Source organism: Pagrus major, chromosome 14 (genome assembly GCF_040436345.1).
Source record: "Pagrus major chromosome 14, Pma_NU_1.0".
In the NCBI taxonomy this organism is placed as follows: Eukaryota; Metazoa; Chordata; class Actinopteri; order Spariformes; family Sparidae; genus Pagrus; species Pagrus major.
The window spans coordinates 4,664,378-4,686,263 of NC_133228.1; the positions used below are offsets into that span (position 1 = coordinate 4,664,378).

General features: G+C 39.9%; 1 protein-coding gene across 1 annotated transcript in view; it reads right to left on the bottom strand.

Annotated features, from left to right (window-relative positions):
* Positions 1 to 21,886, bottom strand: part of cog5 (component of oligomeric golgi complex 5) — a 60,145-nt gene that overhangs the window by 19,153 nt on the left and 19,106 nt on the right. The window contains exons 7-10 of the mRNA XM_073480521.1: positions 11,087 to 11,217; positions 4,778 to 4,937; positions 3,530 to 3,642; positions 3,330 to 3,407 (exon numbers count right to left, since the gene is read on the bottom strand). Coding sequence (XP_073336622.1) covers positions 3,330 to 3,407; positions 3,530 to 3,642; positions 4,778 to 4,937; positions 11,087 to 11,217 — 482 coding nt within the window. The remainder of the gene's footprint in view (positions 1 to 3,329; positions 3,408 to 3,529; positions 3,643 to 4,777; positions 4,938 to 11,086; positions 11,218 to 21,886) is intronic.

A 21,886-nucleotide genomic window follows, 5' to 3' on the forward strand; every position in this document is an offset into this window, starting at 1 on the left:
CTTTATCTTTAGAGTTTGAATGATTTTACATAGACAGTTTTATTACATTTCTGACAAACATTTAACTAAAGATACTCTAAACCAACACACCTAGATCACATAATTAGTAAAATCAAATAGTAAATTTTCTGCTCAAAATCACATCTTGTTCATTTCTGTAAATACCAACTTTTAGTGCAACAACTTTAAAAATACTTACAGTTGATGACAAAAAAATGCACTACTTTTCATGTTTCCATTCTACCTGCATACAATAGACTACCTATGAAATTCATTGTTTTTAATAGTTCAGTTTTCTTTTACTTTATACCACTCTATACATTTTTTGTTTGAGATTACATTTCTAGCAACATACTATATGATGCAGTATGAAGGAGGTACAGTAAGATAAAAGACAGAAGTACCTCAGTAATTTTTTTTTGCCAGTGATCAACATAAAATCAAAGGGAACCAACATGGCAGCAAGCAGGACATGTTAGAAGGTGCTCTCACTGCAAAGAGCCCAAATCCAGTATCTAACCATCAAAAACTTGAACACTACGTTACACAGAAATAAACAGAGTCAAAGACTAAACAGAGGACATTCTTTTTGGAAGAATGGTGACCTGATCTGTTTGGAGCATCACTACCAAACCCAGTAATAATTGAACAAGTGCATTGAACTGGCAAACCACCGACAACTGAACAGAGGTTTCCCACAGAGCTAATCATGAAATTCCTGAACTTTTGTGATCGGCAAAAAGTACTGGAGGCTGCGAGAGAGATGAAAACAGTGAAGTACCATCAGCACAAAATGATGTTCTCTCTTTGAGGCAGTTTGACAGAGTCGAACTGCCTTATTTATTTGATGTACTTTGTTGATATGGATGTGGTCCTAAATTCTGTCAGTGGATTAAACTACTCTATTGTGAACCATCAGCTGAAATTAGTACAAATAAATAAATGTCAGAATCCTGCAGTCTGTCGCGGGGCACTCGTCAGGGTTGTCCACTGTCTCCATTGTTATCTGTGTTGATTCATAAACCCCTGGCAATAGCAATCAGGAATCATCCAGGGATAAAAGGAATTCATATTTCAGGCCAATAACATCAGAGTTCTTTATTTGCCAATGACATACTGTTATATCTTTCAGATCTAAAGACCACAATACTGATTCTGATTAATATGATTGATTAATTTGGAACATTTTCAGGTTATAAGGTCAATCAATCTAACTCATCAATACTTTTTCTCAATGAGCAAGAAAGAAATGATCCAACAATTCAGCACCCTTTTACAGTATCTAGAGATGGGTTCAAGTATTTAGGGTTTAATATCACCCCTCAAATCAAAAACATGATACCATGTAACTATGACCCCATCGTTGCTCAGGTAAAGGACAGCTTGGATAGATGGATGACTCTCCCCCTCACATTAATTGGCAGAATCAATGTTATTAAAAAGAATATTCTCACCATTTTTTATATTTATTTCAATCAGTTCCTCTTTCACCCCCGCCAGCCCTTTTCTCATATACTATGAAAGCATTCATATACTTTATCTGGAATAATAGACAATCAAGACTTCGCTTAATAATACTATACCTACCATATGATAGGGGTGGGCTACAGCTACCCAACCTCTTATGGTATTTTAGGGCAGCTCAGCTTAGATCGGCCTTTTTCTGCTTCTCTGACCCTTCCAATCTACCTTGGGTGCAGATAGAGAAAGACAGTGCCAGAGGACTGACTCTTGAAACATATCTTTACTCCGACTCACTCAAAAGGCTTTAGCAGAACACAGCTAATCCATATGTTAAAACCACAATTACAGCTGGGTATAAATCACATTCACAAGTTTGGGAAATAAAATTGATCCAATGTAATTGGCTTATGAGAACATATATACAACTCCTGAAAAACTCAATAAATTCAATCCTAACATCCCAGAGAGTTGTATAAAATGTAGGACAGAGAATGGAACCCTATTTCTCATTTGGAAGTTTAAATGCATACAAGATGTTTGGAAAGTAATAATCCACATGATTTCCAACATCATTCACAAAGAAATCCCTGTACGCCCAGAGATGTATTCTAGGTCTTATTCCAGAAGCATAAGCCCTGAGAAGTTATGAAAGTCGGTTGGTTAACCTTTGCCTAATACAAGTGAAGCGTCTTATTGCTAGACATTGGAAGAGTGTTTTTTGTCCATCTTTGAACCTGTGGATTAATGAGCTTTCTTCTTGCATAGCAATTGAAGGGCTTACATAGACAAGCAAACAAAAAAGTAATATCTTTCATAAAATATGGGATTAAATTCTTACATTTTTGGAATTAAGACCTGATAATCTAACTGTGTTTTTGTTTCTTTTTTTGTTTGTTTGTTTTTGTTGTTGTTTTTTCCCCTCAATGGATAGGCACGTATGTATGCATTTATACATGTGGGTACATGTGTATATAAGTAATATATTTTGATACTTTTGATATTTTGGTTATTATTCTGTAATCTTTCATTATTGTTTTTGATCTGCACTGATGGCTCAGAGTTCATGGGTGGGCAGGTGGGAGGGGTGGAAGTTGTTTCGAGGGAGACTTGAATGATGCAACCAACCCATTTTGTAAAAGTGATGTACAATGTTCAAAATCAATAAAGGTATGTTCTACAAAAAAAAATAAAAATCATAAAATAAAAAAAAAATAAAAAAATCAATCACACAGCCAATGCTTGCAAATGCTTAGAACTAAAATGGTTGGCATATAGTAACTTACTTGTGAAGCATATAAAGCTGAAGCAAAAAAATAATTCCTGAAATTTCCAGTGCTGGAATAAACATTACAAAAAACCATCAACACAATGTAGCATATTCACTCATACTGTACAGTGCTGCTGGGGCTCTAGTTTTCCCTCTCTAGAATCAGGACACCTGCGGAGGCTCTCAGCTTTCACTTTATTGTGAATTTTCTGCTGAGACTTTCTGTATATTTCAACATGCTTACTGCACAGACACACACATCTTTCTGTTTTGATTGTTTTTTGAAAAAAGTGCTGTGTTTTGCTGGTGGTGGAGTATGAACGATGAAAGAGCTCAAGGATTTTGGAAGATGTGGTCATTGAATGCATTTTGAGTGAAAGCAATGAAAAGTGGTTCTCAGTTTGGTCCACATAGACTTCTGTTTCACTGACAGTGTGAAGAGTTTCAACAATGTGATTTTAGTGTTGACCAGTGCATGTCAGCAATGGAAACAAACTGTAATAACTACATGGCCAGATTGGAGCCCTATCACTGTTGTCCTGATTGCAACTGTAATTACTGCTATTAGACTGAAACCACAGCAGTAGAGCCCACCCACCTTAATGATCTCATCGATGAAGCACACATGAGTGACTGGGTCTCTCTTCTTCATCAGAACCTTCTGCAGATGTTGCACCTGAAAAATATGCAGCAAAGAAACCTTCATACCTTATTCATCAGTCTTGCTGACCGCATGCGGTTATGTTTTTGATGTGTTATTGAACAATCTGTGATGGCTGGACAGTCAGTAGTGTGTACCTGTCTACACGCAGCACATATCTGGTCCATCAGTTTCTCCAGGTTGGTCCACAGAGCAGCACGAAAAGCTGCAGTGTTGCCTGGTGTCGGCAGCACTGCTCTGCCCGGTGCACCTGGGGGAAGAACTTCATTACATGCAATGTTTTTGTTTATATGATTGAGAAATAATGAGACAGTATTGGTTCACAAAAAACATTTAAAAAAACAAACAGATGACACAACAAAGCCTTGATTCTTCAAGGAAATCAGGGAGTCATAAGAAGAGCTTTTCTGACATGTCATGATACGTTTATTCAACAACTAATTCACATTTTTCTTTTATTAAATTAGTCTGGGTTTATTAATTTTTTCTAAATTAGTTATTAAATCCCATGAAAAACCCAAACCGGCTGTCTGTCAGTACTTTTTGACTTCCTGTCTGTGGCTCTCAGATGTAAATTTTTAAAAACAACCTCATCTATTTTCATTTTAACTAGAATGGCACTTAGTACAGCACATACCTCTGTCAAGGCCCATCATCACTTTTGCACTCACTCATAGATACCAGCCACCTAGATATACCTGATTTTTTATTTATATATCAAGATCCATGCATTATTCCCTGAGAGCAAAAACGCTGCAATCTCACAATGTTAAAAAAATCCTGGCTCTGTTCCCTTATCTGGATCTATACCCGAGTTAATGTTAGTGTGTTGTTCATGGTAATGAAGGAAGATGTCACACAGTTTTTGGACAACAGTGGAGCTCTATGACACAGAGAAAGCAGATTTATGAAGGTTGGCAACACAAAACCAATCCATTCAGTGTTGGTTTGGGTCTTTTTATGATTTGTGGACAATAAGAAAAAAACAGAGTATCACTAGACTTTAAGACCTTCAAAACACTTTTTATTTATATATCTATATAGTATATTTATTGTACAAAGTGATATAATCCTTAAAACTGAAAAAGGCCAGAGGAAGAACCCTTCGTCTGATCGGGGCTGGTTCGCTGAAGTACTGCGTGCATTAATTAGAATGACGATGTGGCCATGAAAATAACATACACCCTCCAGCCAGAATTGACTATTCTCTGTGGCCATGGTGTAATAATCTATTTTAGATCAAGCTAACTCGTGAACTAGGTCAAATCATAAAATGTCATTGTCTTTCATCTTTTAGAAATGAGGGCAATGTTTCCAGTGTGTGAGTGTCTGTGTGTGTGTATAAGTGAAATTTGTTAATGAACCACATCCTCCTTGGGTGTTACCTCTGGGGTTGGCCGGTTGTGTCAGGCCCTTGATGTCCAGTGCACTAGTGATGTTGTCCTGTATGGTGGTCCTGTAACCTCCCACTACAGAGCTGATGGTCTCCCTGAGACTGCCCAGGTTATAGAAGACCTGCAGGGCCGTGCCGACCTGGGTGGGATTCTGCAGAGAGGAAGACAGAGGGACAAAGAGAAGTGAAGTTGGCAGTCATCCATGGTTCTGTTTTTAACTAAATGAAATCAACTTAATGGATCTGGTAGTTTCACACACAAACACGCAGTAAGCCAGTGAGTAGAGGTGACAGCAGCATCTAAAAATACAACTTGCATTGATTTAACGAGATAGAGCTGTGAAAATGTAGCAAGGCAAAGTCAAGAGAAGAACAAGTGAAGAGAGAAGAGGAGAGGAAAGAGGAGACACAGGAGGTCAAATCCAGAAATATCTCCACTGCACTTTATTTACACTGTATGTGCCTCAAAGCATTCTTCTCTTCCACTTGTATTATTTTGTTAATGAGGGAAATCTCTGACATCATTCTACAGAGATTGAAAGTTTTCCACTTGTGCCCCATTCACTGTTGTATGAACCTGATGGGCCCTTTACAGTGACTCCAGCTGTTACAGCCTTGTTTCAGTGAAGATTGTTGTTTAGAGCTCAGACTAAAATGACACTGAAAATAAACTGAATGTGAATGTGTCACCTTGAGCCTCTTTCCAATATTTCCTAATTGAAATCATGTCAGATCTGTTCTGTTCTAAATAGGCTTACTCACTTTCTTGTTTTGAGGTAAACAAGAAGATTGATATCAATCTATTGGAACAACAGTAATTACCTGTATTAATCTGTTTCAGAATAAATCTGAGGGATAAAAAATAACCTTTAGCGTCCAAATATCCACTTTATATAGTTGCTCATTTAAAAAGGACTTAGGAGAGGCAGCAGGTCCCATCATCTGTCCCCACCCACACTCCCCAATGTTACCGACAACTTTAAGCCACTGGGGCTCAACTGATTTCATATTTTTGGATAAAGTAGAACTACAGCCTCTTGGTTTTATGTCGCTGCAAACCAGTTGCAGTTTACATGCACGTCTGTCCAGACTGATACTATATATGTCATGAAGACTTTGAAGAAATTAATAAAAAGAATTAAGTGTATATTTTGGCACAATGCAAGTTCTCACTGTATTGACATGTTTGATTCAGTTACTAATTTCCAGTGAGAAACATGCTGTAAAACCACCTTTACAGCAGTACTGTGGTTACATTTTTATCTCAGCAGCGAATAATGTTCGAGTGCTGCTTGAACAGAGACGGATGGAAAAGTTTGCATTGTGCCAGAAAAGGAGCGAAAGTCAGTGTGTCCACCCAGATGTCATGTTAACACCACTGCCCATCAGAGCTGGAGCTGATAAACACCCGTGGCTACTGCAGAGTCACTTGACCCATGAATCAATGCTGATTGCACCTTGTCTACTAAAGACAAGGATTTTTGTCTCGTGTAATTAGGGTTATTAGAGACTGTTTTCACAGAAGAGTGTTAAAAGTTACAGGACTGATAGAGAGCTTCATCACATGGTGCAACAATAATCACCTGAAGATCAATATGAACAAAACCAATGAGCTGCTGTTGGACTGCTGCTGTAGGTCTCTTAGTGTGTGTTCACATGTTTGAGTCTGATAGAACACAAAGCTGTAGCCATGACACATGTGAAATATGGTCCCCACCTCTGTTCTGTTCCACAGTTATAGCATTGAATAATGACCAGAGAGTGTTTCTGTGAAATTTGGCACAAACTCCCTGAAGGTGTTCCCGAGATAATGTGTTCACAGGAACAGGATGGACAACCCTAAAAACACTTGGGCCGATGCAGAGGCATATAAAATATAGAGGCAATCTTATACATGAGAGGAGAGGAGCAGTTCTTCTACGTGGGTCAGCTGAGCTCCCACTCAACAGATGGGCTACAGGGTCTCTGCTGGCACAATCAGAGCACTGAGGTGAAACTAGCTCCCACACAGCCCAGGCAGCATGTCCAATTGCTTACATAACATTCACAATAAACAACTCCCAGGCTTGATATAAGAAGCTGTCACTGTGTGTGTATACACTACATATGTGTGTATCTGTGTGTGTTTCTCTACAGCCCCATATGTCCACACACATAACACAGTGACAGAAGTTGTTAGCCAAGGCTACTCCAGCAGTAGTCAGGATAAAAATACTTCTACTGAGGGTGGAATACACAGGGGAGAGCAAAGTGTGTGTGTGTGTGTGTGTGTGTGTGTGTGTGTGTGTGTGTGTGTGTGTGTGTGTGAGAGAGTGTGAGAGAGAGAGAGAGAGAGAGAGAGAGAGAGAGAGAGAGAGAGAGAGAGAGAGAGAGAGAGAGAGAGAGAGAGAGAGAGAATGTGTCTAATTTTGGAAGCACAGCTTATTGTCTAGACGTAGGAGTAGAAACCTGTAGCCAAGACATTTATTTGGAGAGAAAGTAACTGTATCCTGCAACTTCACTGTGCCACCAGCTTCTGACACACCTGTTTAACTTCTTTGTTCACACCGCTCACGCACATAAACGAACACGTGCACACACAGACACAAACATAAATCCACCAGCTTAAACTTTACAATTTTTTCATTCAGTGTTAAGCTACTGTGAAGTCAACACTTCCTGCACAGATGTTTTCTATGAAAATAGGCCTCAGCATCCTATCAGTTCTTTAGTTTTTATCTAAGCTTGCAGGCCGCCACTGGTTTACTTGAAATACAGGAGGTCAGAAGAACTTCAAGCCTCCTATGTACACTGCTTTCATTTTTAACAACAATGAACAATATTGGAAACGGTTCACTTCTGTTGTACAAATAATGAGTTGAACTTCTGAACTGCCAGAGTTGGCTTCTGGTTGTTTGTCTCTATGTGTCAGCCCGGTAATTAACTGGTGACCTGTCCAGGTCATACCCCGCATCTTGCCCAATGTCAGCTGGGATCGGCTCCAGCCCCACACCACCCTCCAGAAGAAAAGCAGTTGTAGATAATGGATGGATGGAACTATTCAACCATAATGAGATAGACTATTTTGAAATATGCCATGAAAGAGGATATTTCATTTTCATTTGAAAGCAGCTAAAATCCAGACAAAATTCTAATTCAGTCAGCTGAAGGTCCAGTGTGTAGGATTTAGTGGAATCTAGTGGTGAGGCTGCAGATCACAACCAACTGAGTACCGGTCCCCGCATCCTCCCCTTCCAAACATGTTGGAGAAATACTTCAAAGGCCCTCTCTATAACAGTGTTTGGTTTGTCTGTTCTGGGATACTGTAGAAGCATGCTGGACTCAGTGGAAGAGGACCTGCTCTCTCTGAAAATACAAAAAGTCCATTCACAGGTAACGAAAACACAGCTATTATTAATTTTAGGTGATCATACACTCAAGAAAACATATGAATATTCCATTTCTGCCACAACCTGCCTAAATCCTATATTACAGGAACTTAAAATCAAATGTATTAAAATGTAGACAGATCCTTCCCAGGGGTCCTCCAGTCTGACAGTTACAGCAGTACTTGATCCATTTACTCATTTTACTAACTTTACAGTATTGTCACATGGTTCTACAGAGAGGTTTGTCCTTTTCAGATCTTCTTTGTCCTCTGGGGTTTTCTGCTACACAGATTTCCAACAAATCCGCATCCTTGAGTGTACCAGCAGGGACAGCAGTCAACACAGTCAGTGGTGGCAGCTACTCTACCACATGATGATTGGCAATATTGACATTTCCAAACGCAAACGCAAGCTCATTTTCACTCAACTGGTCGACAATAATGTGAATTATACACAGTTTGAAAAACATGTCAAACCACAAGTATCGTGGTTAATCATTTTTTTCCCTAAATAATGACTTCAGTCTGCTTGTGATGTCCTAAAACATAACAGTCAGTCCAGCAGCAGTTACAGTTAGGAATACACATTGTGACAGTCTGTCACAACAGTGTTACATTAATCTTTGTTAAAGGCAATGTTTTTGTAAGTCAAGTCATGTAAGTTACATTTGTCACTTTCGAAATGTCACAAGAAAGAAACCACATGAGGCAATATTGTAATCAGCCCCGCTGAGCTAAATACCAACCCTTCTAAATGCCAGGAGGAAAAAAGCCCATTCCAGAATTATATTTAGTTTTCCTTTTCATCTGTCTGAATTTTTCTTAATCCTTCTTCAATCCTGTGCTGCCCCCTCCACAGACAGCTTCTGTCTTCTCTCCTCAGGAACTCATGTGGTTTTCCTGACAGAAAACATGCTCCATGTGCTCTCTTTGTGAAAGATACTCTATGAAGAGATACTAACAGACAACATAATCAGCTGAGTAATCGTTAGTTGTAGCCTCAATAATGTCTAAGAAATGCAAATCTGTTCCTACTTAAACCTGGTTTTAGTATAATAAAAGCATCCCTCTCTTGGGATCTCCCTTCACTCATTAAGGGCATTTTAGCATCCAGTGTTTTACCCATCCTCTGGACTAGACGTAAGGATATCTCAGCCTCTGCTGCATCTGTTTTTACCATTCTTTTTTATCCATCTCTTGTGAGTCTCCAAATTTAATGAAAGTACAATGCTAAATCACTGGAGTGCCTTTGTGTTATTGTTCTACTTATTACCTCTGCCAAGGAGGCTATGTTTTCACCTGTGTCCATTTGTTTGTTGGTCAGTTGGTTGGTTTGTCAGCATAATTTCACAAAAACTACGGAACACATTTCTACGAAAGCTGGATGGAGGATGGCTCTAGAGCCATCTAGTACCTTTGGTACCAATCTAGATCAAGGATTTTTTTCTCACTCTAATTGCAAGATTGGGTGTTTTTTGTCATTGACATATAATGTATGGGAGGAAAAAAAATCAGGCACATTTAGGTGGATGGTTTCTATGAGTGATACGGATAAAGGGGACTATTAATTTCCTGCAGGGGGTTGAAATTGAAATTGTGTATGATAAGTATGATAAGAGGTCAGATTAGATGTCCTGTGACATTAAGATGGAGAAGGTTGTGTCACGTAATTCTGATCAGAGCAAACTACCTCTAGGCTGATCAACATTTTATCATCTCTGCATTTGGAGGAAGGACAAAGCACAACGTGGCTGCACACAAGCTGAAACACTACTACAACACTCTCCTGGACACGGACAACATGTCATCATGGACACTGAACAGACTGTCACACACACACACACACACACACACACACACACACACACACACACACACACACACACACACACACACACACACACACACACACAAGAACATGCTTCCTTTAATGGGACACTGTCCCCTTGAGAACAAGGCTTTCTGGGGCAGATGAAGGTTAGCAGAGCTCACATGTGCTCCCTCTCTCACATGTATATTACAGGACAACACATATACGACGTGCTCCTCTCTCTTCTACTGTTCTCCTTCTGGTTGAGTCGCAACCAACAGCTTAACATAGTTTTTAAAAATAAAATGACATCAAATTTCCTTTTCGCTTTCAGAAATATGAATAAAAATTACACAAAAAAAAAACAAAAAACACAAAGGACATCTGTGATGAGATGTTCACCACAGTCTGGAAAAAAAATAACAAAAAATGTACTACCAGTTGACTAAAAAAATAAATGTATTATAGACTGTCAGAGTGCTTTACTTTCTGTGACCCATTTACTCCATTGAAGGAGCCAACTTGTGATGTTCCAGCTGGGAACAGAAATAGTAGCTGTGTGGAGTGGCAGGGCTGTTTCTGGGATCTGCTTGGCGAGTGCATTTACGTGAAGAAGTTCATTCTTATTAATATTCAAAGAAAGCTGAAGGTGGAGAGGAGGTGGGTCTCTGCCATAATTACTTCATTTTCTAATAGTCTGATACAGTGAACAGGAATGTACAGTATGTACAGAGCAAACACTCAGTATACTTTTAGCAATGTAGTGGAAGGTCTGATACTGTATGTCGGAGCATACAGTATCTTGATGTTACTGTAGTTTCTCTACTTACTGGTCAGGTAGGGTACCTGACCAGTAAGTAGAGAAACACCCACAAACCTGGCATGCTTGTTTACACTACTTTTATTTAATATTTAATAATAGAATTAAATGAAATTCTCGAGTAGCTGGTATCCAAATAATGATAGAGTCTCCATAACTGCTACAGGCACTCGGCACCAAAAGGGAAAAAAACAATCTGGAGATTGGTATTGCCTACAAGGAGAGGGAGAATTTGAGCCATTGGGCAATCTAAAGCAACCAAAAGCAAAAAGTTTCTTCTTGTCACAGTGTGTTGTGTTTGTACCTGGATCTCCATGCCCTGCTCCAGTAGTCTCTTTGCCTGGTTCTCCACCTCCAGCCTGGCTCTGCTAATCAGCAGCAAGTCATTCTCAATCACCTCAATGCCGCTCAGATCCACACCTTGTGACAGATAGTCTGGAGCATGAGCATGAGTGCACACACACACACACACACACACACACACACACACACACACACACACACACAAAGAAACCACATGTTAATACATTTTCTAGCTTCTTTTGCATTATCATTCATGTTTACTAACAGTTTGGGGATATTCAAGTGGATTACTTATTAAGATTTTATTGTAGCAATTCTTTTGTGTAGCTTTTTGATGACATGTCAGAATGGTGTTGCTTCAACTGTTAAGGTCATTTGTAAGGTGTGGTTAGTGGTGCTGTTGTATTGGAATTAATTATATTGCATTTGCAACTGTTTCCAATGTTTCACCAGTCACTGTACATACAGAAGGGGAACAGCATATCAGAAATAACATATTGCAGTCCATTTATACTGTCTGTTTTGTTAGTTTTTAGTTTTTTTTGCTGCTCTTGCGTTGGCTCTATGGAACAGCACTTTCCAATTGAAGCAGGTCTAGACAATACTCTTCATTCATTTACAGCAACCCAACATTTGCCCATTAGCAAGGCGAGAAAAAACTACCTTTTAACAAGTAGAAACCGCGGAGCAGACCTACTTTAGGGGGATACGAATATCAGTCTGTCAGTCTGAAACTCCATTAACACATCTCTTTTATGGTTAAATTATCATTTTTCTGTCATTTAATTTGCATCCAGTTGACAGTAAAGATGACAGAGGGACTAGTCAGCTTGACAGATTCGTCAACAACACTTCAAAGAATCAAAGAAGCACATCGCACTTCTAACTGCGTGTTAAACATTTCCATTCTGCTCCTGCCTCGGTTTTGTTCGTCCACCCACCTGCTTTGGAAAGCTTGATCGGGCATTAGAGGAAGTCGAAATTGATCTAACACAGTCAATATGTGTGATTTTTGTCCAACAAGTCAAACAGCTCTACCATGATGATTCCACCATCAATGACAGTCAAACTGCTGCCACGATCCCCATTTCTGCTGCTCATTCTCAGTCATTAGCACTTCAACACTACCATTCAATGTAAATTACAAATAGGCAAAACAGCAGAGTTTACAGCTCTGTGCTGTTTTTTAATAGATAGCATGAGGAGAATCAGGTGACATGAAGTGTCTCTTAAGAGTTCTGAGGCAGTGACGCTGCAGCCATGACTTGTGTGGGAAGTTCACTAAGCAGGAAGGAAGAGAGAAGCAGGGCCAGGCAGAGAGATGAGCAGGCTGGAACATGGAGACACAGCTAAGATATGAAGAGAGAAGACAGACAGCAGACAACAGACTGGTGTGTGACTAAACCATGACCTGCTGGTGCAACCTCCTTCTGCAATAGTCTGCACTCAAAATGTATAGCAACAAGAAGCCAGTGAAGGGGGCCTTCAATATTTCAGTAACATAGTTAAAAGCTGCTGAATTAGATAATTATAACCAATTTTTCAACTTCTCCAAAACCACATTTTTTTAAAGCATGCTGCAGTAGTCACTGCTTGGAGTACAAGGGGTGGTACAAGCCCAGAATATATGTCATTAAGGATTAGGGTTGGTATTGGGGTACGTCTGATTTTCCCCCAAAAAATATCTGTAATTTTATGGAATTTGCCCTGTTTGTTTTACAGATTTTTCCTGTACGATTAAAATCCTCAACAATTTCAAAGACATTACGAAAATGTACATTTCTAATGTAAAATAACATGAAAAATCTGTAAATGTAATGAAATTCAATTCTTTCACAGATCACAATTTAGTTTTTTCTGCAAATGTATCAGAACTTCACACATATTTATCTTTTATCTAATAGATAAGCTGTTACATCAAGTTAAAAACTCTAATTACATTACAATTAGATCAAAATGGCACGCAGTAGAGCGCATACTTTACCTCAACCAAGACCCATCAGTCCCCTTTTTTTCAAATCAGGCCGAAAGCAGTATCAAATAAAACAGATTTAAATCCAGATTTTAATTTGTATCCGCATCAAATTGTCCTCACTCATAGATAGCAGCCACCTACTGTACTGTGATACGTGTTTTGTGTGCTGTCAAGTGAAACTTGAAGACTTCCATCATCGTCTTCTTCACTGTCTTCTGATATGACATGAAAAGCAGTGAGCTCCATTCCTTCAATCTCATGCCATCATTCCTAACAACTCTGGTTTTAATCATCCTGAGTATCAGCAGCTTAGTGACAGCCATATGTTTTAACACAACAATATAGAAAGACATTATGTACGAGGAAATGAGCTATTGATTATGGGAAGAGACGTGAGGGTGTGGGGCCTGATATCAAACCTTTCCCGATGTGCTATTTGTCTTGAGCTGCAGATTGTTTGCTCTTCTTCCCAGAGAGACAGAGACAGAGAGTATTATCAGGCAGGTGGCGGGCTGAGGCACAGAGGACCAGGGAATTGGACAGGAGCCACATTCAATTCAAAAGCAATCCCCTCGAAGCCTCAACCCAAGTACAAAGCCTGCCAGAGACCACAATCGAACAGCTGAGCCCTGTATCACGTTGCTTGTTTAGATATGTGTGTTTGAGAGAGAGAGAGAAATAGAAAGAGGTTGGTCTTTTTCTGACTTGTGTCATAATATGCTCAGAGGGCTGTCTGATATGGCACGCTTGAAGCCACACACATAAACACAGACAACACAGGCCATTGGATATTATGTGTTGGTTCCCAGGGGATAAGCTGTGCTCTGGCACAGATGTGCCCTGGTTTCTCTGCTGGGGGAATTCATTCAGCTCATTCTTTAGAGGACAACAAGATGTTCACCAATAATCAAAGTTACCCAAACATAAAATATGCTTCACCACATTGGAATTTATCATTGTATAGCAGCACTTGAAATTAGCAGCATGGCAGAGTGTACCCCCCTTTAGCATCACCTTGGTGATGTAGGTAATCAGCAGAGTGGGTTGTGGATGAGAATAGGCAGTAGGGAGGGATGCTTCCCGCTCTCAGAGCATATTTAACAGTCAGGAAATAATTACCATTCAGTGCAAATGAAGAAGGCTGTGTAGATGAGAGATAAACCTTAAGGGGGTTCATGAAGGAGGCTAAAAACAGACACTACATCTTGCTTCATTAAGTGTTAATACATACTATAGATCGGACCACCTTCAGTAAACTCATTCAGGCTTGTGTATTTAGAATTTGTAGTACTGCACTGAAAACCAATGTTTGGAATATCAAACATTTGTCCCTGTGGTCCTGAAAGGTTTGTAGCTTGCTCCTATGTGGAGGATGGCAGCTGTCAGGTTGGTTTCACAGCAGCTATAATGGATACAATATGTGGTGATAAAAAAATATCAAAACATCCTCAGATGACTGTCACATCTGTCCATCTGTAGGCTCACTATGACGCGAACACTCATATTTTTAAACAAATACTGTACACAAAATATTCCAGCATGAATATTCACTTGCAGTTCGACAGAAGTACTCAAGACTGACTAACTAACTGGTATTTTTAAAAGGAATCTCACATTCTTCATCAAAAGACAGAGTTTGCTCAGTTGTCATGGAGATCTCATCTAATGATTAAGGCTGTGGGATGAGATAGAAAGCTCTGTAAAAAGGCTTAAGGTTGGCTAAATGTGGCTTGATGCTCCTATGGGTAAATGTTTGTTTGTTGCTCTCAACCAATCTCTACAAAGTCACCAATAACCAGGTCTCATGTATGTACATTTCAGTTGAATTTACAGACAGTAAAGCTCCATCTATAAACGCAAATGCAGTGAGGGACAACATAACATGGGTCAAATTAAACAGCTGCTTTCTGATCAGTTATGTACATTTTATGGTTTGCTGTAGTATACTCAAAAATTCAAGAAAGACTGAGCACAGATTTGTTTGTGTACTGGTGTTTTTTACTGTGCAATGACAATAAAGGCATTCTATTCTATGCTAATAAAAGGTCTCCAAAATGAGTGTTTAATGTTAAAATCTTCAGTCTACAAAACAAAAGAGAAGGTACAAATGAAATTACTATTTTCCCCAAATACTTGCGTAACTGCTTGCTTATCTTAATATAATATTCAATATAATTTTGGTTGATTGTTTGCTTGGCACACATTGTCAAGTATCTAATTAAAAATGAAGTGAGAAGCAAAGCAGACAGCAGCTCTGCCTGAACAACTCATGCCTGAAACAGTGTCTTAAACATAATATGCGTAGAGAGGCAGAGGCTGTACAACTGCCAGGCTGCAGTGTGTACACCATGATGTGCAGCTGTGTGAGCCTCTGCTCATAGGCACAAGGAAGTGTAATCTTACTTTGGTCATCTGATGTAACTAAGGCTGAAAATGGATATTAGATTGTATCATGTCTTTGTTAGTCCCACTCTGATTACAATATGCAGTCCCTCCTACAGACTCTTGTGATGTAATTTGCTATTGTTGTACATGCAACATCTATTACTGTCTGTCCGTCCTGGGAGAGGGATCCCTCCTCTGTGGCTCTTCCTGAGGTTTCTAACATCTTTTCGTCCCCCTGCTAAAAGGTTTTTCTCAACATGGCAAGTTTTTCCTCACTCAGATCGAGGGTCTAAGGACAGAGGATGTCGTTCACTGTACAGATTGTAGAGCCCATTGTAGAAATGTGAGTGTGATTTTGGGTTGTATAAATAAAACTGGTTTGATTTGATTTGACAATAAGTCAAAATGTGTCAAAAACACAGGTTTAGGCTCCTATTAACACATTTTTGTGATTCGTCCTAATTCTTTCTGTTTCTGTTCCATGATTAACCACTCTGAGGCTTTTACTGTGACGCAGCTACACGTTAGTAGTAGTGTGAGTGTTAACACCTCATAGCATGACAATGGGTGTACATAAAAATACAGATATTTTTCTGCATGTTTTAATTTACTTTCACAGCAAGAAGATAAATAGGTGTACACAGTCAGTACGGACTTCTTTCGTATCACAGCAGCTTGAAAGGACACTTCATCTCACTTGTTCACAAGGACTCATAACACTGTGGAATGCTCCCCTTCAAAACAGTTTCTTTCATTCATTTAGCAAGAGTACAACGTTTTCAGCCCAGGCTGGCTCTTCACCTGGTAGAGAAAGAGCCTTCTACTGTGTTGCCAGTACTTGTGAAACAGATAGGACCTCTTTTGTTGACTCAGCACCTGGACAAAAAAGAAGAGCATGTGTTTTGCACACTGACATACTTTTAGTCTTGGCCTGGGCTACAACTGGTTATTGTTTTATGAACAGGTAATTGATTATTTCAATAAATTGTTTGGTATAAAAACATGATAACATATGACTACTGCAAGGCACAAGAGCCCAGACTGATTATGTAACGGTCACTTCATACAATCACCAGCCACAGAAAGTGTTCATTTTTCACTGGTCTGAAACAGAGTAAAAAAAGCAGGCAGTTACACTTAAATGGAGCTAAAATCAGAACTGTTTGGTATTAATTTAAATAGTCGAAACTTTATCTGACTAATTTCCACTGAAAAAGAGATCTTTTAATGTTCATGAAGTAGCTGTGCCAGCATTACATTAATCCAATCCACAGGGGCCCTCAAGAGGACTTTCTGCAGACTTCCTGGGAGCCTGCTTGGGGTGTGGACTTCACTGATTTAATTACCCATAATTCAATGCAATATGGACGTGGACAATGACTTAATTTTAACATTACTTGAATCGTGTAGGCCAGGCATAATATTCAACAACATCATAATACAGAAATATGTAGAGAAGTCCAGAGGGTGGAGACTTGGAGGCAGCCAAAGAATGTTGCATCAGAGCCAAAGCAGGGCATTTTTAAATTAATTTATTTTATCGGCTATCACACACAGAAAACACTAATACCAATAATTAGCCAGGCTGATAATCAATCTGTCCATAGAAATTAGGGCTGCACCTAACGATTATTTTTTATCGATTAATTTTTGGAATAATCTAACTGTTTTTTTATTACTTACTTAATTAATATCACAACGAATTTACCCAAAATAACATTTTAAAACTTGTCATTTATATTTCAATATTTTATTCAATCATCTTCAATCATCAACAAACAAATATGACAAAGTATGCACTGCAGGGCATTATTCCCCAACAAAAAATAGCCCAGTCTTAAATGGTAATCTGTGTAATCCTAATAGATATTACGTTTGGGTGGGGACAAAAAGTAACTAGTAGTAGTAGTAACAAGTAACCAGCATGTTTAACCTACTGTTTGGTTTTATGCCCCAGTTTAAAACACAGCAACGATCTGCATCATCCTGGTTGTTTACAGTTATTTTTAATCCGTCAATGAGGACAAACGATCACTTGTAGTACCAGCATGCTCGTAGCATAACAACATAGCAGCTTCGTCACTGCCACACCAACCTGCAGCATTTCACCGCACCGCTGGATCCAATGTGAATCCAACCGCCCCAGGATGCTACCGCTTCAAGTGCTCGCACAAGGTGGTAGTACTGCTTACATCCAATGCATCGACACACGTTACATAAATCAATGTATTTAAGTAATCGAATTTGTGTCACACCAGCCCTAAAAGAAATCTTGACAATTCTTAAAACATTCTCATTTTGGTTTCGGAGAGTAACAGTTAAAAGTGTACTGCTCTGGCTGTATTAAGATACTGATGATCCTGAATGATGACTTAAGTTTTCCAACCGTTTCCGACAGTAACCCCTTAAAAACATGAATCACAGTAAAGCGTGACATCTTGCTCATCAGTGACAATGTACAGTATATGGCATGAGTAGGTTTAATGGCTTCAGTTGGCTGCTTATTGTGTCCAAAATTATTTTGACTGTCTCTTTTCAGAGGTATGCCTTTCTCTAGTGGATGTAAACAATCTCCCAGTGGATGTAAACGCTCACCCAGTGGATGTTAACGCTCACCCAGTGGATGTTAACGCTCACCCAGCAGATGTTCACGGTCACCCAGCGGATGTTCACGGTCACCCAGTGGATGTAAACGGATGTAAACGGTCAATTAGTGGGTGTAAACGGTCACACAGTGGGTGTAAACGGTCAACCAGTGGATGTTAACGGTCACCCAGTGGATGTTAACGGTCACCCAGCGGATGTAAACGGTCACCCAGCGGATGTTCACGGTCACCCAGTGGATGTAAACGGATGTAAATGGTCAATTAGTGGGTGTAAACGGTCACACAGTGGGAGTAAATGGTCACCCAAGGGGTGGTAGGAGTCACACAAAATAAAAATCACATAGGCGTAAAACCCGGGGGGGTGGGGTACGACCCCACATCCTTGAAAAATATGATTTGCCTCCCCAGTATATCACTGTAAACAGAGTGTTTGAGTTACACCACTACATTTGGTGTCCTCTTCATGTTGCTAAATATCATGTAATTGTCCCCTCCAAAGGTGACATTTGATTTTCGCCCGTGCAGATTTAAATTTTCAGAAGAGACTGGCTCATCACACCTCATATGTACTTTATGTAGTTAGAGTCCCTCTGCTGTGAGCAGACACATAGAAACCTCCCGGACGGCACATTGTACAAACATAAAAAAAAAAAAAAAAATCCGCTGATACAACTTCATCCTAGGGGAAACACCATCATTCATAAATGCAAAGCATACACATAAACAGCCCTACAATGGCCTTCACTCATATGCACCTGTGTTTGAAATAGCACAGCTGTGGACTACACAACAGCCAGCAGCCTTCAGGCTTGCCAGTGGACAGCCAAAATATCAGGTTGAAATATTAATGCACCCATTAAACATTTATGGATGTTTTCTATTCCACTCTATTGTGCTTAAAGCTATAATGAAGCCTCTCACATCATCACATCTTCTTTGTTGAGAAAAAAAGTCTGTAACTGCCTTTTCCCCCCCTGTTTCTACCTCTGCCCTGCTCACATGTAATACTCATATTTTCTCCCTCTATATAATCCTGCTGCCTGCCATTTTACACTCTCTTGTTAAAGACTTGCATCTGGGGGAAAACATGCCTCCTGCTGAGTTGCGCATGTCAGTAAAACAGTCGGACTGGAAACCATCATCTCTGCTTACACTCCTTGAATAAACAGATGAAGATACAATGACCAGATGAGGGAAGATGTGAAAAATCAGGAGTTCTTGTTGTATCAGTGGAGAAGTGTATCCCAAAAGACAACAGATGGGCCCTGATTTGAATTCTGATCCATCAGTCTGCGTTCACTTTGGCCGGTGAGGCGGTTGTTGCCATGCCAATGCCAAGTAGCCCTAATTAGTCCTCTCACTAGCTACCTTGTAGATACGTTCGGCAGGCAATAAGGGCAATGTGGTGACTGTTCCAATGGCAGCCAGATTGTGACCATGAAGCATGTCCATCCGGCAGGTGCTATGCAAACACAAACAGTGGAGGAGTGGCCAAAGTCCTGAGAGGAAGGATGCTGCCATTAGTATTGTCATGGCCACCGTTTTCTACCTGGGCTCTTTAATGAGGGCAAACAAACTTATGGGTAGATGGCTCAGAGGAAAAGAGAAAGAAGCAAGGGCTCAAAGCCAAGAAAGACCTGTGCTGTCCCTGCATTCTGGAAACTGACTTATCCCACACTTATTACAGGCAGCAAAACAGATAAAGATAACAAAGGAAAGATGGAAACATAAAAAATGAGAGCGAAAAAAATACACAGAGAGTGTTAAATCCGCTTTGTGAGTCCAATTAGTCTGGTGTAGAGGTGTAAAAGGAAAAAAGAGAGGGAGAAGACAGTTTCAGAGAGGGAATAAGACGGAGGAGGAGGAGGATGAGGAGGAGGAGGAGGAGGAGGAGGGTGCAATGGATGAGTAGGAAGGGCTACTGGAGGCAGATACAGAGAGAGGCAGGAAGCAGGACAGAGAGACAAACGGACAGAAAAAGAAGCAGAGCAGAGAGAAGAGAGGGGGAGGCAGAGCAGCAGCGTCAGTATCTCCCTGGCTCCCTCCAGGGTCTGTGGCTGCATGCTTTCTACCACTTCAATTTCCATCCAGAAGGGACTCATCAACCGTGTGGCGTAAGATCCTTAAATTATGGACTACTACACTACACCTCAGCCACTCAGGCTCATCACCTGTGGGCACAACGCTACCTTTGGGGATTGAAATTACAAAGCCCTGCAGGGAAAGACAGCAGTCTGAAAGACCCAAGGATCACTGAAGAACAATCTTTCTCTAGAGGTAAACTAGCACACACCACAGTCACTCACTGACACCGTTATCTGTGTTCTGGCAGCAACACAATGTCAATGTGTTGTATGAAGGCACTGTAAAATTAACACATTTAGCTCAACATAAACACACACAGCATGCTGACATGTAGTTGAGCCTGTGAGTCACGATTTTAAAGCAGTGATTATTTTGAGTGGAATAATTACACAAAATGAGCGGCTGTCAAACAGCAAGGAACAAGCAAGCTCAGTGCCTCCCAGAGAGACCAGCTCCTCTCATGCACCGCAAAACTAATCAGACTGAAGGCAGAAGTTGTTTGAATTTGTCCTAAGACTGAGGTCACCAGAGGACAGATATTTCATTGAATGGAAAACAACTATAAGAAGAGCATAAAAAAAAAGTGTATTAAGTCATCAATCCTGACTCAAATGTGCAATTTTGCACATTTGAGTCAGTTAAAAATATTATGGAGACTATAAAACTGCAACAGGGGCTGCTAAAACTACTACTACTGCTACTAAGCGTCATGAACTGAGTATCAGAACACAAGACAGTGAAAGCTAAAGGGCAAAACATTCCTTTATTTAAAAAAAACTACTTGGGCTGCACCTAGCATTTACTTTCATTGTTGGTAATTATTTTTCAGTTCACTTAACAAATTATTTAGGCCAGAAAATATTGAAAAACATCAATCAACATGACATTTTCAATTAGCTTGTTTTGCCTAAAACCAACAGTGCAATACCCTAAGATACTCAATTTACATTGAACAGAGAAGTGGGTCAAATCATCATAATTGTGAAGCTAAACTCAATGAATTCTTGGCATTTTGCTAATAAAGTGAATGACTGAACACACTACTAAATGACAAATGATCAAACAGATACTTACATTGTTAGCGATTAACTATTGTTGACCGACAAATGGATTAATAAACTAAATTTTTCCTTGACTGATCGATCGGGTCATTGATTTAGAATTATACTTTATATAACTGCAGCCCGAGGCGGCTCTGGAAGCTGGGCGTTTCGCCAGAACTTGGTAGGCGTGTTGACAGTAGTAGGTGTTCCTTCAGATTACATGTGATTGGCTGATAGGGTTTAGGTGCAACTTTTGCGTGGATAAGGTTAAGGTAAGCCCACTTCTGTCAACATTTCCCACACTCCATGTTTTTATATGGCTAAAATAAACTTTGATTTTTCCAGGACAGAGAACAAGCAATGTGGGCTATAACCCACATGAAACACACATATCAAGTGCATAATCTGTAAAGGTAATAATGGATTATGAGGTTCATACCAATAATTGCCTTCACGAGACGAACATGAAATGTATTGCGAACTCTGTGTCATAACTGAGATACTTAGCAGAGCAGCAAACTCCAGCAGTAACAAATGAGCCCGATTGTACAACACACATTGCAGAACCTAAACAACTTAAACCAACTCTGAGGTGAGGAAAATAACTCAATGCTCAGTCTGTTTCATCTCCAAAAGCTTGCTTGTCCAGCGTCTTGGACAGTGATGGCTTTCCCAGGAGCTCACAGTGCAGCAGAGAGGCTGCTCTC